Source organism: Oryctolagus cuniculus, chromosome 16, assembly GCF_964237555.1.
Source record: "Oryctolagus cuniculus chromosome 16, mOryCun1.1, whole genome shotgun sequence".
NCBI classification, from domain to species: domain Eukaryota; kingdom Metazoa; phylum Chordata; class Mammalia; order Lagomorpha; family Leporidae; genus Oryctolagus; species Oryctolagus cuniculus.
Window position 1 is genome coordinate 52238338 of NC_091447.1, and position 16773 is coordinate 52255110.

The 16773-nt window shown below is 61.7% G+C and overlaps 1 protein-coding gene across 1 annotated transcript; it reads right to left on the reverse strand.

Annotated features, from left to right (window-relative positions):
• Nucleotides 1-1976: 1976 nt before the first annotated feature.
• On the reverse strand, nucleotides 1977-3700 carry WAP (whey acidic protein). The gene is given in 4 exon segments (NM_001082390.2): nucleotides 1977-2106; nucleotides 2476-2634; nucleotides 2935-3060; nucleotides 3573-3700. Coding segments are annotated over 4 exon segments (384 nt in total). The 5' UTR covers nucleotides 3655-3700; the 3' UTR covers nucleotides 1977-2089.
• Nucleotides 3701-16773: the final 13073 nt, after the last annotated feature.

Here is a 16773-nt window from a genome sequence, read left to right on the forward strand (position 1 = left end):
CCTGCCTCATACTGTAACCTAAACTGACGCAAATGGACCAGAGACCTGCATATCATAGCTAAAGCTAGTCAACTCTTAGAAGGAAACACAGAAGTTAAATTTTAATGATCCAGGATTAGACAATGGTTTCTTTTCTTTCTTTTCTTTTTTTTTTTTACAGGCAGAATGGACAGTGAGAGAGAGACAGAGAGAAAGGTCTTCCTTTTGCTGTTGGTTCACCCTCCAATGGCCGTCGCGGCTGGTGCACCACGCTGATCCAAAGGCAGGAGCCAGGTGCTTCTCCTGGTCTCCCATGGGGTGCAGGGCCCAAGCACTTGGGCCATCCTCCACTGTACTCCCTGGCCACAGCAAAGAGCTGGCCTGGAAGAGGGGCAACCGGGACAGAATCCGGCGCCCCGACCGGGACTAGAACCCGGTGTGCCGGCACCGCTAGGCAGAGGATTAGCCTAGTGAGCCGTGGCGCCGGCCAACAATGGTTTCTTAAGACATGATACCAAAGGCAAAGTGACAAGAGAAAACATCAATCAACTGGACTTTTAGCAAAATGAAAAACTTCTGTGTTTCAAAGGATGCTGAGAAGAAAGTGAGAAGTCACCCGCAGAATGAGAAGAAGTGTTCACAAACCACAGCTCAGTAGGGACTATCTAAGCTTTAGAAACAACAGGCAACACCCAGTTAAATACTTTTTAGAAGAGTTATTTATTTGAAAGAGAAACAGGGGGAAAAGGTCACACACACACACACAGATCATCAACTGGTTCACTCTCCAAATGGCCACAACGGCCACGGTTGGGCCAGGCCAAATCCAGGAGCCAGGAGCTTCTTCTAGGTCTCCCAAGGAGGTGGCAGGGGCTCACACGTCTGGGCCGTCTTCTGCTGCTTTTCTCGGGCCATTAGTGGGGAGCTGGATTGAAAGTGGAGCAACTGGGAAATGGACCGGCACCCACGCGGGATGCCGGCTTCGCAGGCCGCGGCTTTACCCGCTGCACCGTGACGCCAGCCCCTGGCCAAGTGTTTTGAGTAGACATTGCTACGAAGAGATCCGTGTGACACGTGGGTCTCCTGGGTCACTGAGCAGACGTGTGTGAGGGTTAGTTCTGTGTGTCAGCTTCGCTGGATCAAGGAGTACCTAGGAGCCTGGAGAGCACGGTGCTGACTGTCTCTGGGACTGGGTACGTGAAAGAGAAAGGGCTCGTTCAGCTCACAGCTCAGGAGGTGCAGGAGTGTGGTGCTGGCATCTGGTCTGCTCTGGTGAGGGCCTCACGGTGGACGCCATCTCGATATCGGGAGTCGGTGTGAGAGTCGTGGATGGCCCGCACATAACGGTTTCAGGGCAGGCGCCAGGCTCTCTTACAACTCCTTCTCGAGGGGACGAATCCAGTCTCAGGAGGCAGCACCCCCATGACCTAGCTGCTCTCCATTAGGCCCTGTGTCCTAAACGTCCCCTCACCCCAGCATGGCGCGCAGGGGCCTCTGGCCCGATCCACGTCCCGGCCGAGGCGTCCTGCACATGCCTCTGTCTGGGGGGGCCTTTCCTCTCACTCTGCACATGATGGCTCTTTCTTCTGCGAGGCCTCTGTGCACCCCCCGGCCAGCAGCCTGGGACAGCCTGGGACAGCCTGGCCTGTCTCTGTGCCACACCCAGGAAGGGCTGAACTTCACAGGCTGGAGCTCACTCTCCTCTTCTTACTCTGTTCACTGACTGCCACGGAAAAGGACAGGGGTTCGTGGGCACTGAAGCCCAGGGAAGTGACCTCACAGGTACGTGGGGGCTCCCTGAGGGCGTGGCTCACCCTGAATGGCCTGCTGCCCTTCCTGGCAAGCTCAAACAGGGGTGGAGGGAGGTAAGCGTTATCTTGGGGTCTAGTCCATTCCCTCGGACGTCGTGCTGGGCTGCTGAGCCAGGCAGAGCTGTGCCTACTTGGGGTCACTGGTTTCCCAAGCTCCCAGGGCAGATGGACAGACAACCAGAGCCATGAAGCTGAGTAGTTTTATTAGCAGCAGGGAGGACGCGTCACAAGCTCTCTGGGTCCAAGAGGGGGACTCAGGCCCAACTCTCCTGGCAGCCAGGGACTCCTGGGTAGGCGGCTCACTGGGGAGTGCTCTCTGCAGGAGACACAGGTGGGGACAAGGTGGGAGGTCAGTGTCGGCTGTGGTTCACTGCCAGGGACCCTAGTGCGCAAGCAGAGCCCCCTCCCCGCCTCTGCCCCCCCCCCTCTGTAGGAAGGAATATGCAGGCCACAGCTGGTGGACAACACCCCAGGCTCCTAACCTTCGACTCCTCCGATACCTGGAGCTGTGCTGCACTCCCTCTCAGATCAGTGGCAAAGGTACAGGCTGGCCTGTGAGCCACCCAGGGCCAAGTCCCGCCTGCCACCTGCGTCCCCGAGTGCCCTTCACTCACCCACATCCACTCCTGAGCCCTGGGCCCTGCTGAAGGGACAGCCCTGCCTGGGGAGGGCTCAGGACACATACCTAGGATGGGTTCCAGATAGCGCATGGCGCAGCGGCTGAAGCAGCACTTCTTGTCGCCCCTGCACTCGATGTCGTTGGCACAGTCGCTCAGCTCCTCACACAACTGGGACAGCATTGGCGCCTGCACCCAGGGGCAGCGGCCAGCCTTGGGGGTAGGGACTGGGGAGAGACAGGCCTTTTCTGGTCACACCCTGTAACATGGGCCCCCCCAGACCTGACCCGCAAGACCCCACTGAGACAAGTTGAGCGCCGGGGGACCCCTGAGGTCAGCTGGGTCTCTGTGGCCTCCCTCTTGCTGGTCTCACCGCAGGACCTCCCGCAGCACTGGGGCATCCTGGAGCCCTCAGGGACCTGTGGGGTGGCACAGAGGCCTCGGGGCAGGTGGATGGGGCCCAGAGAGACTGCGCCATGGGGCAGGTGTGTGGGCTTCCGGAGAGGCCTGCAGTGTGGCTACGTTACCGATGATGGGGGTTCTGCAGGAGCCGCCGGCGGCGCTGGGACAGCACACGGTGCTGCCGAGACAGTCGTTGTCACTGAGGCAGAGCGTCTCCTCGGAAGAGCTGGGCTCGGGGCACATGACCTGCACTGCACACGGGGCAGGACGAGCAAGTGTGTGGGGGCCCGCAGCCCTGCCCCTCCCACCCCCAGGGCTCCTTGGAGGAGGGCGAGGACAGAACCGTGGGAGCCTGGCCCCCAGCAGCCCAGGAAGGAGGGCAAAACAAAACAAAACAAAACAAAACAAAACAAAAACCCGTGGCCAGAACTGCGATACGGCTGACAAAAGCGAGTGAAGTCAGCTGTGGAAGTGGGGACACAAGACACAGGTCCACTGCAGGAGCAGGCCAGTCAGGTCCTGGCCGGAGGTGACCAGTCCTTGGCCTGGCAGCTCGTGGCCCCCTGCGTGGGGACAGGGCGCTGGTTTCCTGCCACCCAGGACCCCCTCCCAAGGGTGAGCCTCCTCTGCTCCTCTCCTGGCCGGCTGTGTCCCTGTCACGGAGCCACCAAGGCCACGAGTCTTGGGTGGACTCTGGAGCAGATATGAGACAAGGGGACCCCTCCTGAGTGCGTCCCGGAGTGAGGAAGGCAGCTGGGCCTACCTGGAGCGATGAATTTGGGGGCCAGAGCGAGGGCCGCCTCCAGGGCGAGCAGGCCGAGGGCCAGGCTGATGAGACAGCGCATGGTGGCAGGTGGTAGGCTGGTGGTGGGCAGCAGGCAGGTGTCGGATGGTGTTCTGGGGCCCCGGGATGCATTTAAAGGTTGGAGCAGGAGGAGGAGCCTGGAGGGGTGCCAGGTTGGCGAGGCCTCAACTGGGCCAGGGGGCTTCCTCCTTGGACACGTGGAGAGGTCAGGCCAGGTTGGAGGAACGGCTGCGGTCATGGTTTCAAATGAAAGAAAAAAAAGTCCCCGGCAAGGTTGTCCATTTCCCTCCATGTTGGCCGGGATGCACATCTGCTAGGAAGACTGGGGGTGGGGGAGAGAAATCCTCCCCCCCCCCCGAGGGGTTGTACCCACGGCTCAGAGCCGGGAGAAGCAGCATGGGAGGCGGGTACCAAGTGCGGGCTGTCTCGTCGGCAAGTGTTTTTTTTTTTGTGTGTGTGTGTGTGTGTGTGTGTGTGTGTGTGTGTGTGTGTGGTTTTCTGGACTCTGTAAGCAAGAATGTGCTGCTTGCCACCTGTGGAGGGGCGAGGGGACAGGAGAAGCGGACTGCAGAGCCTGGGCCCCTGCCCTGGGGACCCCAGTGCAGGCTTGCCGACTGTGGAGGGGCGAGGGGACAGAAGGTCTCTTCTCGGAAGGCCCTCCTGTGCCCTGTGCCAGGGGAGCAGGTGCCACAGGGCAGGGGCGGATGTGCTGCTGGCCGTGTAGTTCCTGCACCCGCCCCCCCAGGACCCAGACAGGGAAGGGGCCATGGGGACTGCGGAGACCCCAGGGCAGGATGGCTGGGGGCCACAGCCCTGTCCAGCCAGCGACCCTGCTCCGGCCTCAGGCACAGAGCTCCTCGCAGCTTCCTGGGCCTCAGGCTGTGCCGTGGGGAGGCTCCAGCCCCAAATGTCCTTCCACAAAGCGTCCTTTGTGGGTTCCACAAAGGCACCCCTCGCAGCCCCAGGCTCGGGTAACTCTGTTCCAGCCCTGCAGCTGCCCACAGAGTCCTGGGCCTGGGCCTGGACTGGCCAGTGAGGGCTCTCAGACAGTGGGCTGGACACGGCGTGGCGAGGTTCACGGCTCTAAGTCCGAAAGATGCTTCCGTGGGCTGTTCCGCTCCCTGCGAAGGAGCAGAGGGGCTGTGGTTGGGCCTGCCCCTTCCTGCCCGAGCCAGGCTGGGCTGGGCGGCTCCCATCCTTCTCACTGGGGTGCTGGGCCCGAGGCCAGAGCTGACCCCGTCAGGAACCCCCTCCTCCTGCGCCTCCCGGAGCTCCTCCCAGGGTGTTCTTCCCAGGCATCTCCCATCTCCACTGGGCCCCCTGCTGCGGTTTTTGGGCTCCTTGTTCCACAAAGGGAAGAAAGTGCCTGCAAAGGAACCGAAATACAAGATTTTTTTATTTTATTTTTTGTTTTTCTCTCATCTCTGGACTCTGCTTATTGTGGTGCCTTTATAATGTTTCAATCTGAGCAAATAAAATTAAAATTTCCTATCATTAACATGAATCTTGGGGCTGGGTGACACCGTGGGTTAAGCTACCACTTGCAAAGCTGATGTCTCAGATTGGAGGGCAGCCTGAGTTCTGGCTGCTCTGCTCCTGACCCATCTCCCTGCCAATGTCCCTGGGAAAGCAGAGGTGGTTGGCCCAGGTGCTTGGGCCCCTGTCACTCACGTGGGAGACCCAGGTAGGGGTTCTGGCTTCAGCCTGGCCTAGCCCTGGATCTAGCGGCCATTTGGGGAGTGAACCAGCAAACGGAATGTATTTCTTTCTCTGTTACTCTGCTTTAAGTAAATAAAAAAAACAAAACAGTAGTCTTTTAAAAAAATTATTTATTTATTTGAAAGGCAAAGTTCCAGAGAGACAGAAGGAGAGAGAGAGAGAGCGAGAGAGCGAGCAAGCGAGCACAAGATCTTCCCTCTGCTGGTTCACTCCTCAGCGGTCAGAGCTGGGCCGATCCAAAGCCAGGAGCCAGGAGCTTCTTCTGACCTTGGACTTGGGTGCAGGGCCCGAGCGCACTGGGCCATCTGCTGCTGCTTTCTCAGGCCATCAGCAGGGAGATGGGTCGGAGCAGAGCGGCCAGGACTGGACCTGGTATCCATATGGGAAGCCGGCCGCCACACCGCAGCGCCAGTCCTGAAACACGAGTCTTGCCAGGCAATGCCAGTGTACATGCAAACCCGAGAGCATTGATTTCATTTCAGATTTTTGTTTCTAATTGACACATAATACTCGCACATACGCTCTGCAAGGCCCGCGTTGTGTGGGCCGGGTCTCAGCTCGCATGGGCACTGGTGTGCAGTTGTGGAAATGTGCGCAGAACCAACCCTGCTGGTTTTGTTCCGCTTACTTCTCCTCACTCCTTTCTTTTTACTGTTAGACTAACGTCTTGTTCCGAGGAATCCGCTTCCTCTCGAGCAGCTCCTCTTTTCCTGCTTAGTGGCCTGGTTTCCGGCTTGCGTCAAACTGGACTTTCCCTCGTTCCGTCCAAACTGCTGAGACCAGCGACCCGGCCTGCAGGGGTCGGCTTGCTTCCCGTGGCACTGGGTCCTAGGTGGGCTTTTGTAGCAATGGGGACGAAAAGTTGCTTCCCTTCTCTTTACTGAGACGTTTCACAGCCCTACAATTCACTCCCACAGTGGCCAGATCGGGGGTGGGGGGCACTCACTGAGCAGGGTCACTGCCCCTCTGTCTGCTTCCTGGACACTTCTCTCACCCTGGAAAGGAGCCTCACGGCCACCAGCAGTCACCGCCTGTTCCCTCTGCCCCCTCGTCTGGCAACGGCAACCCCCCGGCTCCGCCCCTTCCTGGCATTCCGTGTAAATGGACCGGTGCCGTGTGCCACGTGGCCTGCCTGCCTGGGTCCTTTTCCCCGGCACGATGCTGCCGAGGCTTGTCCTCACTCGAACAGGGCCTCACCTGAGTGTGTGGACCAACCCTCTTCCTTGGTGTGACACGGGCAGGTGCGCAGGTGTCTGAGCCGTAGGGGGTGTGTGTGGTGGCGCTGTCACTCCACCTCCCCGCAGCACAGGCCGGCTCCTTCTGCGTAACCGCAGCTCACACGGGGAAGAGGCAGCAGGAAGGGGCGGGGCAGGGCTCCCAGGCGGCTGGAGATTCTCAGAAGCCACCGTGTCCTGCGGTGACTCAGGTCTGCTGGGAGCGGGGGCCTCGCTCCATCTGGGTCTCCCCGCGACCCCTCGTGCCGCGTGGCCAGACTGCTGGGGCCGTGCGGGGCACTATGGTGCTGCTCTCTTGGGCGTGCTGTGTTCGCTGCACACTTCACTCACAACCCCCGAAGGGGGAATGAGTACGAAGCGCGAGGGGGGCAGCAGTGTCCGGCGCGGCTTGGGCCCCCGTGGCTGCACTGTCACCGGCATGCAGCCCCTCGTGCCCTCCCAGCCCCTCGGCTCCTGGTCCCTCCCTCTGCAGTCTCACAACCAGGGCCAGGCCTGCGCAGCCTCCTGCTCTCCCCAGCGGGCCTGGCTCTCCTGGTCCACACCTTGGTCCTCCCAGCTCCTGGGGGCCCAGCCCTTGCCCTCTCCTTCCTCCCATCTGTCCCCTGCCAGCTGCTGGCCTCACCCACGTGCCAGCCACAGGCAAGTGGTTGTGGACATTTTGCCAGATTCATGTCACCATTAAAGTCCTTTAAATTTCAAATATTGCGCCGGTTTAGGCCAAAGTGCTGCCGTATGAAGTTGGAACATTTCCTGTGGGCAGGTGTTTGGTGCAGAGGTTAAGACTCTGCTTGTGACCCGGGCGTCCCACCTTTCGAGTCCCGGCTGTGCCCAGACTCCAGCTTCCCGTTAGCACACACCTTGGGGCAGCTGCCCACCCGTGTGGGCCACCTGGGGAGAGCTCCTGGCTCCTGGCTTCTCCCTGCCCAGCGCTAGGTGTTGAGGGCATCTGGGGAGAACTGGTGAGAGGGAGCTCTTTGTCGTCTGTCTCCTTTGGCTCGACTGCTGCTCTGTGCTTGGGGACATGGCCCCTTCATGAACACCATCGCTGCTTCTCCCGCCCCTCTTGCCCACGTCCCCTGAGCCCTGCTGGGGTGGCCTCCCTGCACCCCTGCTGGGGTGGCCCCTTCACGCAGGCCCAGGGCTCTGCTGCGCCCCGCACGACCAGCTGTGGGCTCTCAGAGCCTCGGTGTCTTGTCTGCCGTCTGTCACCAGCATCGACCTGGGTTTCCTCTGGTGGTGTCGTCATCGTCTCCCTGGGAGTGGTCCCTGCAGGCCGGGGACCTGGGGGCCGGCCCTAACCCCGCTGTCCCTGCTGCCCTGTGCAGCCGTCTTCTGAGGCCCTCCTGGGTTTGCTGCTCCTGGTGGCTCTCCCCGGTCACTGCCCAGGAAGGGCCACTGTGGTGGCGGCCACCGCTGCAGCCGTCTTAGCACACCTGTCTGACCCCAGTGGGCAGTGTCTGCTCATCGGTTGTCGCATTTCTCCTCTACTGTGCGGGACGCAGGGCACTGGCGCCGGCCTCTTGTCCATCTTGCTGATCACCGGGTTCTCCCTCCTGTAGGATCTGATGGTGGGTGGGCAGGAGGGAGGAGGGAGGGGGTGGGAGGACGGTATCAGGGCCCCTCCCGTTGACTGTCCCTGCTGTGTCCCGTGTGACCTTTCTACTGGAGCCTGATCCCATCCCTGTCCAAGCCAGAATCTCTGAGGTTTCCCTGTGCCTGAGAGTGGAGCCCAAAGCCAGGTGTGGCAAGAAGGCCCGGAGGACCCAAGAGAGGACGAGCTGCCCCGTGGCCTTGCTGACGCTGGGACCTTGAGCATCTGTGACGTGGGTGACGTTGGTGCCTGCGGGCCTGGGTGCTGTGAGGCTTAGCGGAGGTTCTTCCAGAGAGCACGGGGCGCCTGGCACACGGGGTGAGCTGTTCTCTCCTAGTGCTCTGGGAGGCGACGGACGGGGCGCAGAGGGTGCTGGCCTGTCCCACTCCCTGGTCAAGGTGCACGTCACAGCCTTGACAGGATGGGAAACCACTCCCGGGAAGGAGCCTTGCCGTGGGGATCTGCAGGGTGGCCCCCGTGCGACAGCCACGGACCACGAAGGGGCCTCCGGGTCTAAGACCTCCCTGTAGGCCGCAGCCTGGATGCTGCAGATCGCCCTCTGTTTTTCTAGTTGGAGAAATAACGCACACACGCTCTAGGGACATGGACGACCCCGAAAGGCATAGGGAGAAGACAGCCTAGCAGCAGTGTCAGCGTGCTGGCCCCTTCCCACACGCTGCCTGCAGCACAGCTCTGCGCCGTGCGTGTGCGGCGTCTCCTCTCACATGTGGAGAGAGCAATGCAGCTTGCCCTGCGTGCCCCTGGGCTGCCTCGGGCGGCCAGTAGCTGTGGCTACTCCGAGTGCCGGCCCGTGCATTCCAGACTTCAGGGAGCAGCACGGTGGTGGTGAGGAGCCGTCGCTCCCCGGCAGTCTACGCTGTTCTCACTGTGTCCTCGGCTAGGCTGCACTTGGGCCTTGGACCTGAGGGTCCCTCGGGGCTCTATGGGGAAGGCGGGTGGGGAGGGCTGCTCTGCCTGCCGGGAGGGGCCAGGCCCCAGCACCCAGGGGTGGCTGCAGCCAGGAGAAGCTCTGTGCGACTGGGGGCAGGGGGTGGACGTCCCGTGCTGGCGGGACAAGCTGTTCAGGGCAGGTGCACGGCCGTGCGCAGAGCCCCGGGCGAGGCGAAGATGCCAGACGGTTCCAGGAAGGAGTGTGTTCCTTGGGCTCCTCGGCCCAGCAGCAGGGCCGCGGGGTTTGTCTTCTGCCCCGGGGAATGTTCCTTGGCCCTCGTGGGTCTGGCTTCAGCCCACCTCCTTCCGAGATGTCCTGGTTCCTTCACATCCCCAGAGCTCTGTGTGCCCAGGATTGAGGCGAGGCCGAGGGCAGCCAAGGCCCGGGGTCATCTGGACTCTCTGTCCCCGCCCTGTCCGTGGGGCCGGCTGGGATGGGGGAGGCCATGCCTGTCCCCGTGCTTGCCCGTCTCTTGTGGTGACCACCAGGTTGGTTACTCCCCAGCACTGAAAAGAGCCCGCCGCAGCTGGGGCAGGGTGAGCAGGGCTAGAAGGGGTCTTCAGGGGTCACGGGCAGGAGGAGGGGTGTCTGGGGGAGAGTCAAGTCCACAGCACTGCAGTGGGAGAGGGCTGGGGCCACGGAGCCTGGGGGATGGGGTGAGCAGAGTCAGGGGTGCAGGGGTGGTGGGGAGGAGAGAGACAGGGGTCTGTCCTATCTGGAAGGGGGAGGGCCTGGACGCAGCAGGACAGTGTCCTAGGATGAAGGGACATGAGACAATGCACCTGGGTCTCCTGGGGCTGAGACAGGAGAGGCTGAGCCAGGCTGTAGGGCAGGGCAGGCGGGAGTGGCTTGGCCTCTGGTGTCCCCATAAACTGTATTCCAAGCTGCCACCCTTGTCCCTCAGAGAGCCTGCCCTGGCCTGAGAGACCCCATCGTTCAGGGGTGGGATCCATGAAGGCCAGTGTGGGAGGAAACCGCCTAGGGCCACACCCAGCCCAGGGGATGGATCTGGGCAGCAGGGGGCCAGCCCTCCACGCTGCTCCATCTTCGAGCAGGTGCCCAGTGGTGGGAGTCATGGTACAATGGGTTAAGCCACCACTTGAATGCCTGTGTCCCGTATTAGAGTGCAGGTTGCTGGCTTGCTCCACTTCCCATCCAGCTCCCTGCTAAGGCACCTGGGAAAGGCAGCGGAGGATGGCCCAGGTACTTGGGTCCTGTCACCCATGTGGGAGACCCTGATGGAGTTCCTGGCTCCTGGCTTCAACCTGGCCCAGCCCTGCTTGTTGTGGGCATTCCATGGCTGGAACCGGCGGATGGAAGATCTCTCTCTAGTCTTTCCCTCTCTCTCTCTCGCTTTCATCTTCCTCTCTCTCTCTCTCCCCCTCTGCCTTTCAAATAAACATATAATCTTTAAAAAGTTTATAAAAAAAGAAAAGGGGCCCAAATTGTCTCACACTCCCGTACCCCGCTGGGCTGCACAGGGCGAGGGCAGGGTTGTGGGAGGCGCGGGGGAGATGTCCGACGTCTCCATCCTGCCGAGGCTGAGCCGGGTCCTGGCCCTGCTGGAAGTAAGCCCGCTCCCCGCACACAGGGCACTTTTTCAGTCTAGCCGCCGCTCGGGACATCCCGACTCATTATTTTATTATTTATTTTTTTGTTAAAGAATTGGGAGACTTTCCATTAAAATCCAGCTCTCTGGTGTGGGCCAAGCAAAGAGCACACTCGGGAGTAAACCGGGCCTGTTTACCCAGAGCTGCTGCAGGCGCCCCCGCCTGGGTGTGGCTGGGGGTGGGGGTGGGGGAGGGGGAGAGGGGGAGGCACCTGCACAGCGGCGGGGCTGGCTCCAGTGGGCCTGAGGAGGGAGACAGGGTTGGAGAGTCCCACGGACTGGTTAGGGGAGCGTGTTTGGCTCTCTCTGGTTGGTCCTGAGTTGAGTGGGAGAGCTGCCAGTTACTCACTGGGTCGTGGCCATTTGGGGCTGAGTGCTGCAGGGGTTACCGCTGGGCCTGGGGATCAGAGGCGGGAGAGAGCGCCCTGACTTCCGGGCAGGCTGGTGTGGATCGAGGATGAGTCCTGTTTCTGTGTGTGGTCTGGCCACGGCCCCTTTGATGTCCAGTCTCTCCCAGGTTCTCTGATAAGTGGGAGTCAGCCCTGGCTCGGGGATGGCGGCCGAGCCACTCAGGTCACCATTCCCGGGAGGGCGGCTTGGGACGCTGGACGATAGCAGCATCAGAGAGCTGGGAGGGCAGCAAGGACACGGGAGTGGGCGGCGGGGGCAGGCGGTCCGAGCAGCATGGGCCCCAAGGCCACCTCTAGGCCAGGGAGTCAGCTCAATGATGAGCTAGGCTCCTGGCCCGCCTCTTGGACAGCAGGGCCGGGGGCCAAGCCCAGCAAGGTGACACTGTGGGTGGTGCGTCTTCACGCTGGTGACGGTAACCTTGGGCGACTTTGGCTGGGCATCTCTGTGGCTGAGAGAGGGACAAGTGGCCCCCAGGTCCCAGGGCCAAGCCTTGGGTGCCCCCGTTGGACGTTGGACGTGAGCCTGGACATCAGCTGTGGCTGCTTGGGGATCAGGCAGGAACCCAGGGCACAGGCACAAAGCCACAAAGCAGCTGACAGCCCCCTCTCCTGGCCGGTAGGAGTCACTGCTGCTTCTCTTCCAACCGCGGCTCCCTGGTGAGTTCAGATCCCAGCTCACAGGAGGACCCCAGCCCCAAGCCTCAGCCCAGCTGTCACCCTGTGACATGGCCCCGGCTTGCTCAGCCGCTGTGTGTCCTGTCGGAGGCTCTGGGTGCAGGAAAGCGACCTCTCTTTGCTGGGGGGTCTGTGGGAGCACACAGCACGGTGGTCTCTCCAGCCACCTGGGGGGGGGGCTCTCACCTGCACACCTGTCGCCAAGGGTGTGCCTGGCAGTGTTCTCTCCACTCTCCTGCCCCGCCCCTGCCGCTTCTTAGCTCATTTAGCAGACGGCGCCAGCTTGGGCGGTGGGAGCCCCTCGGGAGCCGTTCACCCTCTCTCGAGTGCTTCTTCTCCTGCTGGTCCACGAGGGTGTTCCAGACCCGTCTGCCATCTCCCTGCCTCCACCCTGGGTCTGGGGAGCCCAGCACCGGTTACTGGGGAATGGGGCATGGGAGCCAAGATCTGGCACCGGATGGATTGCTGCTCCCGGGGGTCGCAGCAGCAGCAGCCAGACCAGGACACACGCACGTGTGTGCTCACCCGCGTGTCTGCACAGGGTGGTCCCCAGCTAGTGCAGATTCCGCGCTCGGAACTTGGCTCTGGCGCCTCTCTAAAGTAGCGTCAGGATTGCCCCCGCCATGGTCTGGCCGTGGCTTCAGTGTGTCCGCGCGAGACCCCTGTGCTGGAAGCCTGGGTCCCAGTGTGGTGACACCACGCTGTGGTGCAGCCGGGGGGGCTACCGGGGGCTGAACCCACGGGGCTGCCGGGTTTTAGACCTTCAGCCTCCACAACCACGAGCTAAATAAACCCCTTTGCATTGTGAAGACACAGCCTCAGAGGACACCTGAGACGCTCGCCCAGACCCTGGGCTGTGTGTGTGTAACACCCTCACTGTGTGTGTGTGTGCGACACGCTCACTGGCTCTGAGTGTGTGTGTGTGTGAGAGAGAGAGCGAGCGAGCGAGATGCCCTCACCGGCTGCAGCGTAGCGTTTCGGTGGTTTCTTTGCCCTCAGCTGTCCAGCACCCGCCCAGATGCTGTTTTCTAGAACAACTGGGGCGGGTTCCGGGGTTAGCGGTGCAGCAGGCTCGCGGGCTGCCACTGCGTCTGCAGGCTTTGCTGGCTTTGGATGGGCGAGCGCTTCTCTGCTCAAGGAGCCATTGCAAAGCTCGCCAGGGGGCAGGTCCTCCACACCCTGCCCCCCCTGGTCCCCATCCCCTCTGCCCTGTTCCCACCGTCCCCCTGGGTGACGGCCCTGGCTTGGGTTCCTCCTGTTCTGTGTTTCGCACAGACGAGCAGATAATGGTGCATTTTCCTGCACCTCCCCACCCACTGGCAGCCGTTTGTCCCCGCTGAGCGTCTGTCCTGGAACCCGGCACGCAGCACGTGCACGTCCTCCTTCCACATCCGCTGCTGGTTAACCTCGGGCAGAAGACAAAAGACTGACAGCTCTGGGCCGGTGCCGCGGCTCACTAGGCTAATCCTCCACCTGTGGCACCGGCACACCGGGTTCTAGTCCCGGTCGGGGCGCCGGATTCTGTCCCGGTTGCCCCTCTTCCAGGCCAGCTCTCTGCTGTGGCCAGGGAGTGCAGTGGAGGATGGCCCAGGTACTTGGGCCCTGCACCCCATGGGAGACCAGGGGAAGTACCTGGCTCCTGCCATCCGATCAGCAGCGCACCGGCCGCGGTGGCCGTTGGAGGGTGAACCAACGGCAAAAAGGAAGATCTTTCTCTCTGTCTCTCTTACTGTCCACTCTGCCTGTCAAAAAAAAAAAAAAAAAAAAAAAAAAAAAAAAAAAAAAAGAAAAAAGACTGACAGCTCTGTGCACTGAGACGCTAAAGGGCAAGAGCAGCAGCTCCGAGACAGCGGAGGAAATGAGCTGGGGCCCTTGCACATCGAGTGCCTGGGCCCTGAACTCGCTCCGCCGCCGCCGCCCCAGCTGCCTGCTCCTGTGCACCCTGGGAAATCGCAGGTGCCGGTGCAGGTGCTTGGGCACACCTGTCACTCCCGTGGGAGGCCCGGAAGGAGTTCCAGGCTACTGCCCGCTGCCTGGCCTTGTCCTGGCTGTCGTGGGCGTTTGGGGACTCAGCCAGAGGGCGGAAGCTGTCCCCTGTCTCTGCTGCTCTGTCTTTCCAGTAGATGAAAATAAACATTTAAACAAAGCAAGACAAACCAGGCGAAGCAAGGCCCCGTCTTTCAGGGGAATAACCGAGAGAATATGAAAGATCGTGGGGGGGGGGGGCTGAGTCCTCCGTCTGAGCGGCGGCTGCGGGGCCACACGTTGTCTGTCTGCCAGCTGGGAAGGGCAGCTTGCCCCCTTCCTGTGTGCGTCTGTGTTCCCACTGCCTGGCAGAACTGCGAGCAGGAGGCTGGTTTGCAGCCTGCAGAGCACCAGGCCCTGGAGCTGCATCCCCGGCAGGCGCCCTCCTGTCCCCGTCTGCCCCAGGGCACCTGTGACTCCTCGCTTCCCAGACCCAGGGCCGAGTTGCCAGAGGTGTGCGAGCTGAGACGGGGTGGCCGGGGTACTCGTCCCCTGCTGGGCATGGTGCCGCCCCTGCTGCCCCCTCCGTGCCCCTCAGAGGCGCTCTCTCTTCCCACCCCTGGCCCCGTTGGCAAGGGCTCCTGCGTGAAAGCCGTGTCTGCTCTGTAACAGGCAGGGCCATCTGGCCCCGGGTGTCCAGCCCCCACACCTCCCTGGGGACTTGCACACAGTGAGGTGGCCTTTCTGCTGATGCCTCCCAGTCCAGGTCCCCGGTCCAGCGAGCGGGGGTCTCCATGACACCCACTCCGTTCATCTCCCGAAGCGGGAGCCACTCACTCTGACCCATGGCATCTACACTCAGCCTCTTAGCCCCTTAGGTGGGTGGCAAGGCCAGGAGCCAGCTAGCAAGGAGAGCTGAGGTCACCAGGCCCTCTGAAGCCCCACCTACCCCCTTTACCCCCTTCCCACCTTGCGCTGTGAAAAACTCCAGTTTCCACAAAACCATCACCCATAACTGGTAACTGCCAAAAATAACCATGCAGCAGCCAATGGCATCCCTGCCGTGACCTGGGGCCAACGGTGATCTCATTATCACAGAATCACCTTGGCCGACACTCCTACTCCCATGATGCACCTGAGGCCATGGCACTTCTGAGGTTTCCAAAAACAGGCAAGGAAAGGGGAGCTACTGAAAGTCTGCCCGAAGCCCCACCCACTATGAATGTTGACTTACCCCCCCAAACTCCGCCCTTGCGAATATTGAATTAAGCCCCCAAACTCCACCCCTATGACTATTGAATTAAGCCCCCAAAACTCCACCCCCTGTGAATACTGAATTAAACCCTGCCCCAGACACTACTCTGTTTGCCTCCAGACAGTATTTAGGGACAGCCCCGAACCGCACAGGGCAGCTCACTCTCCAGTGTGGATCTGTGCTGTGCATGCAAATGAGAGAGAGAGAGAGAGAGAGAGAGAGAGAGAGAGAGAACCAGGCTGAAGCCAGGAGCCTGGAACTCCATCCGGGTCTACCATGTGGGTGGCAGGAGCCCAAGTACTTGGGCCATCTTCTGCTACTTTCTCAGGCCGTTAGTGGGGAACTGGATCAGAAATGGAGCAGCTGGGATTTGAACTGGTGCCCATATGGGACGCTGGCATTGCAGGTGGCGGCTTAACCTGCTGTGCTACAACGCCAGCCCCAAGGATAATCTTTTCAGCAAATGGTGTTGGGATGATCAGAAATAACACTTGACGCTTACCATATGGTCCACAAACACACTCCTGGGCGCTTGTCCCAGAGGAAGAACGCTGATGTCCACACCAAAACCTGTGCACGGCTGTCCACTGCAGACTTACTCGTGAGAGATTAAAACTGGAAATGGCCCAGATGCTTCCCAGGCGAGGGGTTGAGTGGCCTGGTCCCGCCACACCGGGCCCTGTGGCAGTGGGAAGAGTGGCCCTGGGGACTGGCAGCAGCTTGGAAGGATTCCAAGGGCTTATGCTACACGAATACATGTCAGCTTCACGAGGTTCCATTTTAAAGCAGCCCTGGGGCTGCTACAACCAGCGCATCACTTAGAACAGCGGTGCCGGGGCCGGCGGCCCTGGGGACTGAGCTGAGCCCGTAGGGGAGAGGGGCGCCTGCCTGCAGGGGTCCCGGCTGCACCCGGCTCTGCTGCTGGGGCCCAGATTCCTCGCCTGTGAGTGGGGGTGTCCTGGACCTTGTGTGCCCCCCACCCCAGGGCTGGGGCCCTGCCTGAGGAGGGGCTGCCTTGTGGTGGCAGGTTGTGGGCACAGGGGAGTGGGGGCGTGGGGCCCTGAGGGCAGAGAGGGCCTTCGAGGCCCTGAGGTTAGAGGGGCCAGCAGCTGAGCCTGGTGGGGCCCATGTCCTCCATGTTCTCCAGGACCACGAAAGGCAGAGACGCACTGGGAGCACAGGGGCTGCAGAGCCACGGCCGAGCCCCGTGACCGCCCGCCACGGAGTCGTGGGGTGGCCGCTGGCCCAGCCCGCCGTGCGCTGGGGAGGAAGCCACCTTTCTTCGTGGATCTCAGGGGCAGCCCGGTGACCGGGCTCATCCGCATCCCAGAGACAGGAACAGGACGAGACCTCTGGAGAGACCCCGGAGCCGGGATCCCGAACAGCGCTGCCGGGTCTCAGTCCTCCTGCCCGCCTGGGGACGTCTCGCCGTGAGGCGCCCGCCTCGGGGACGCCTTACCGTGAGGCTCAGCGGTGTTGGGCTGCACATTAGGCAGAAGGCCCCGGGGCTGGGGCTCGGCCCCCCAGGCTGTCTGCCAGGGGGCACAGTGAGGTGGGAGCCCCGTGGGGGTGCTCAAGCGTGGCCACGGCGTCCAGCTGAGACCCAGGAAAGCACACAGCTGCCTGTCCACCAGCTGGGCCTCAGAGACAGGCGAGTGATGGACCCGCACAGCCGGAGTAGCTGGCACGGGCCGGACCCCGTGGGATCCGGGGTGGGCGGCCTCAGGCTGCCTGTAGGGGCTGTGAGC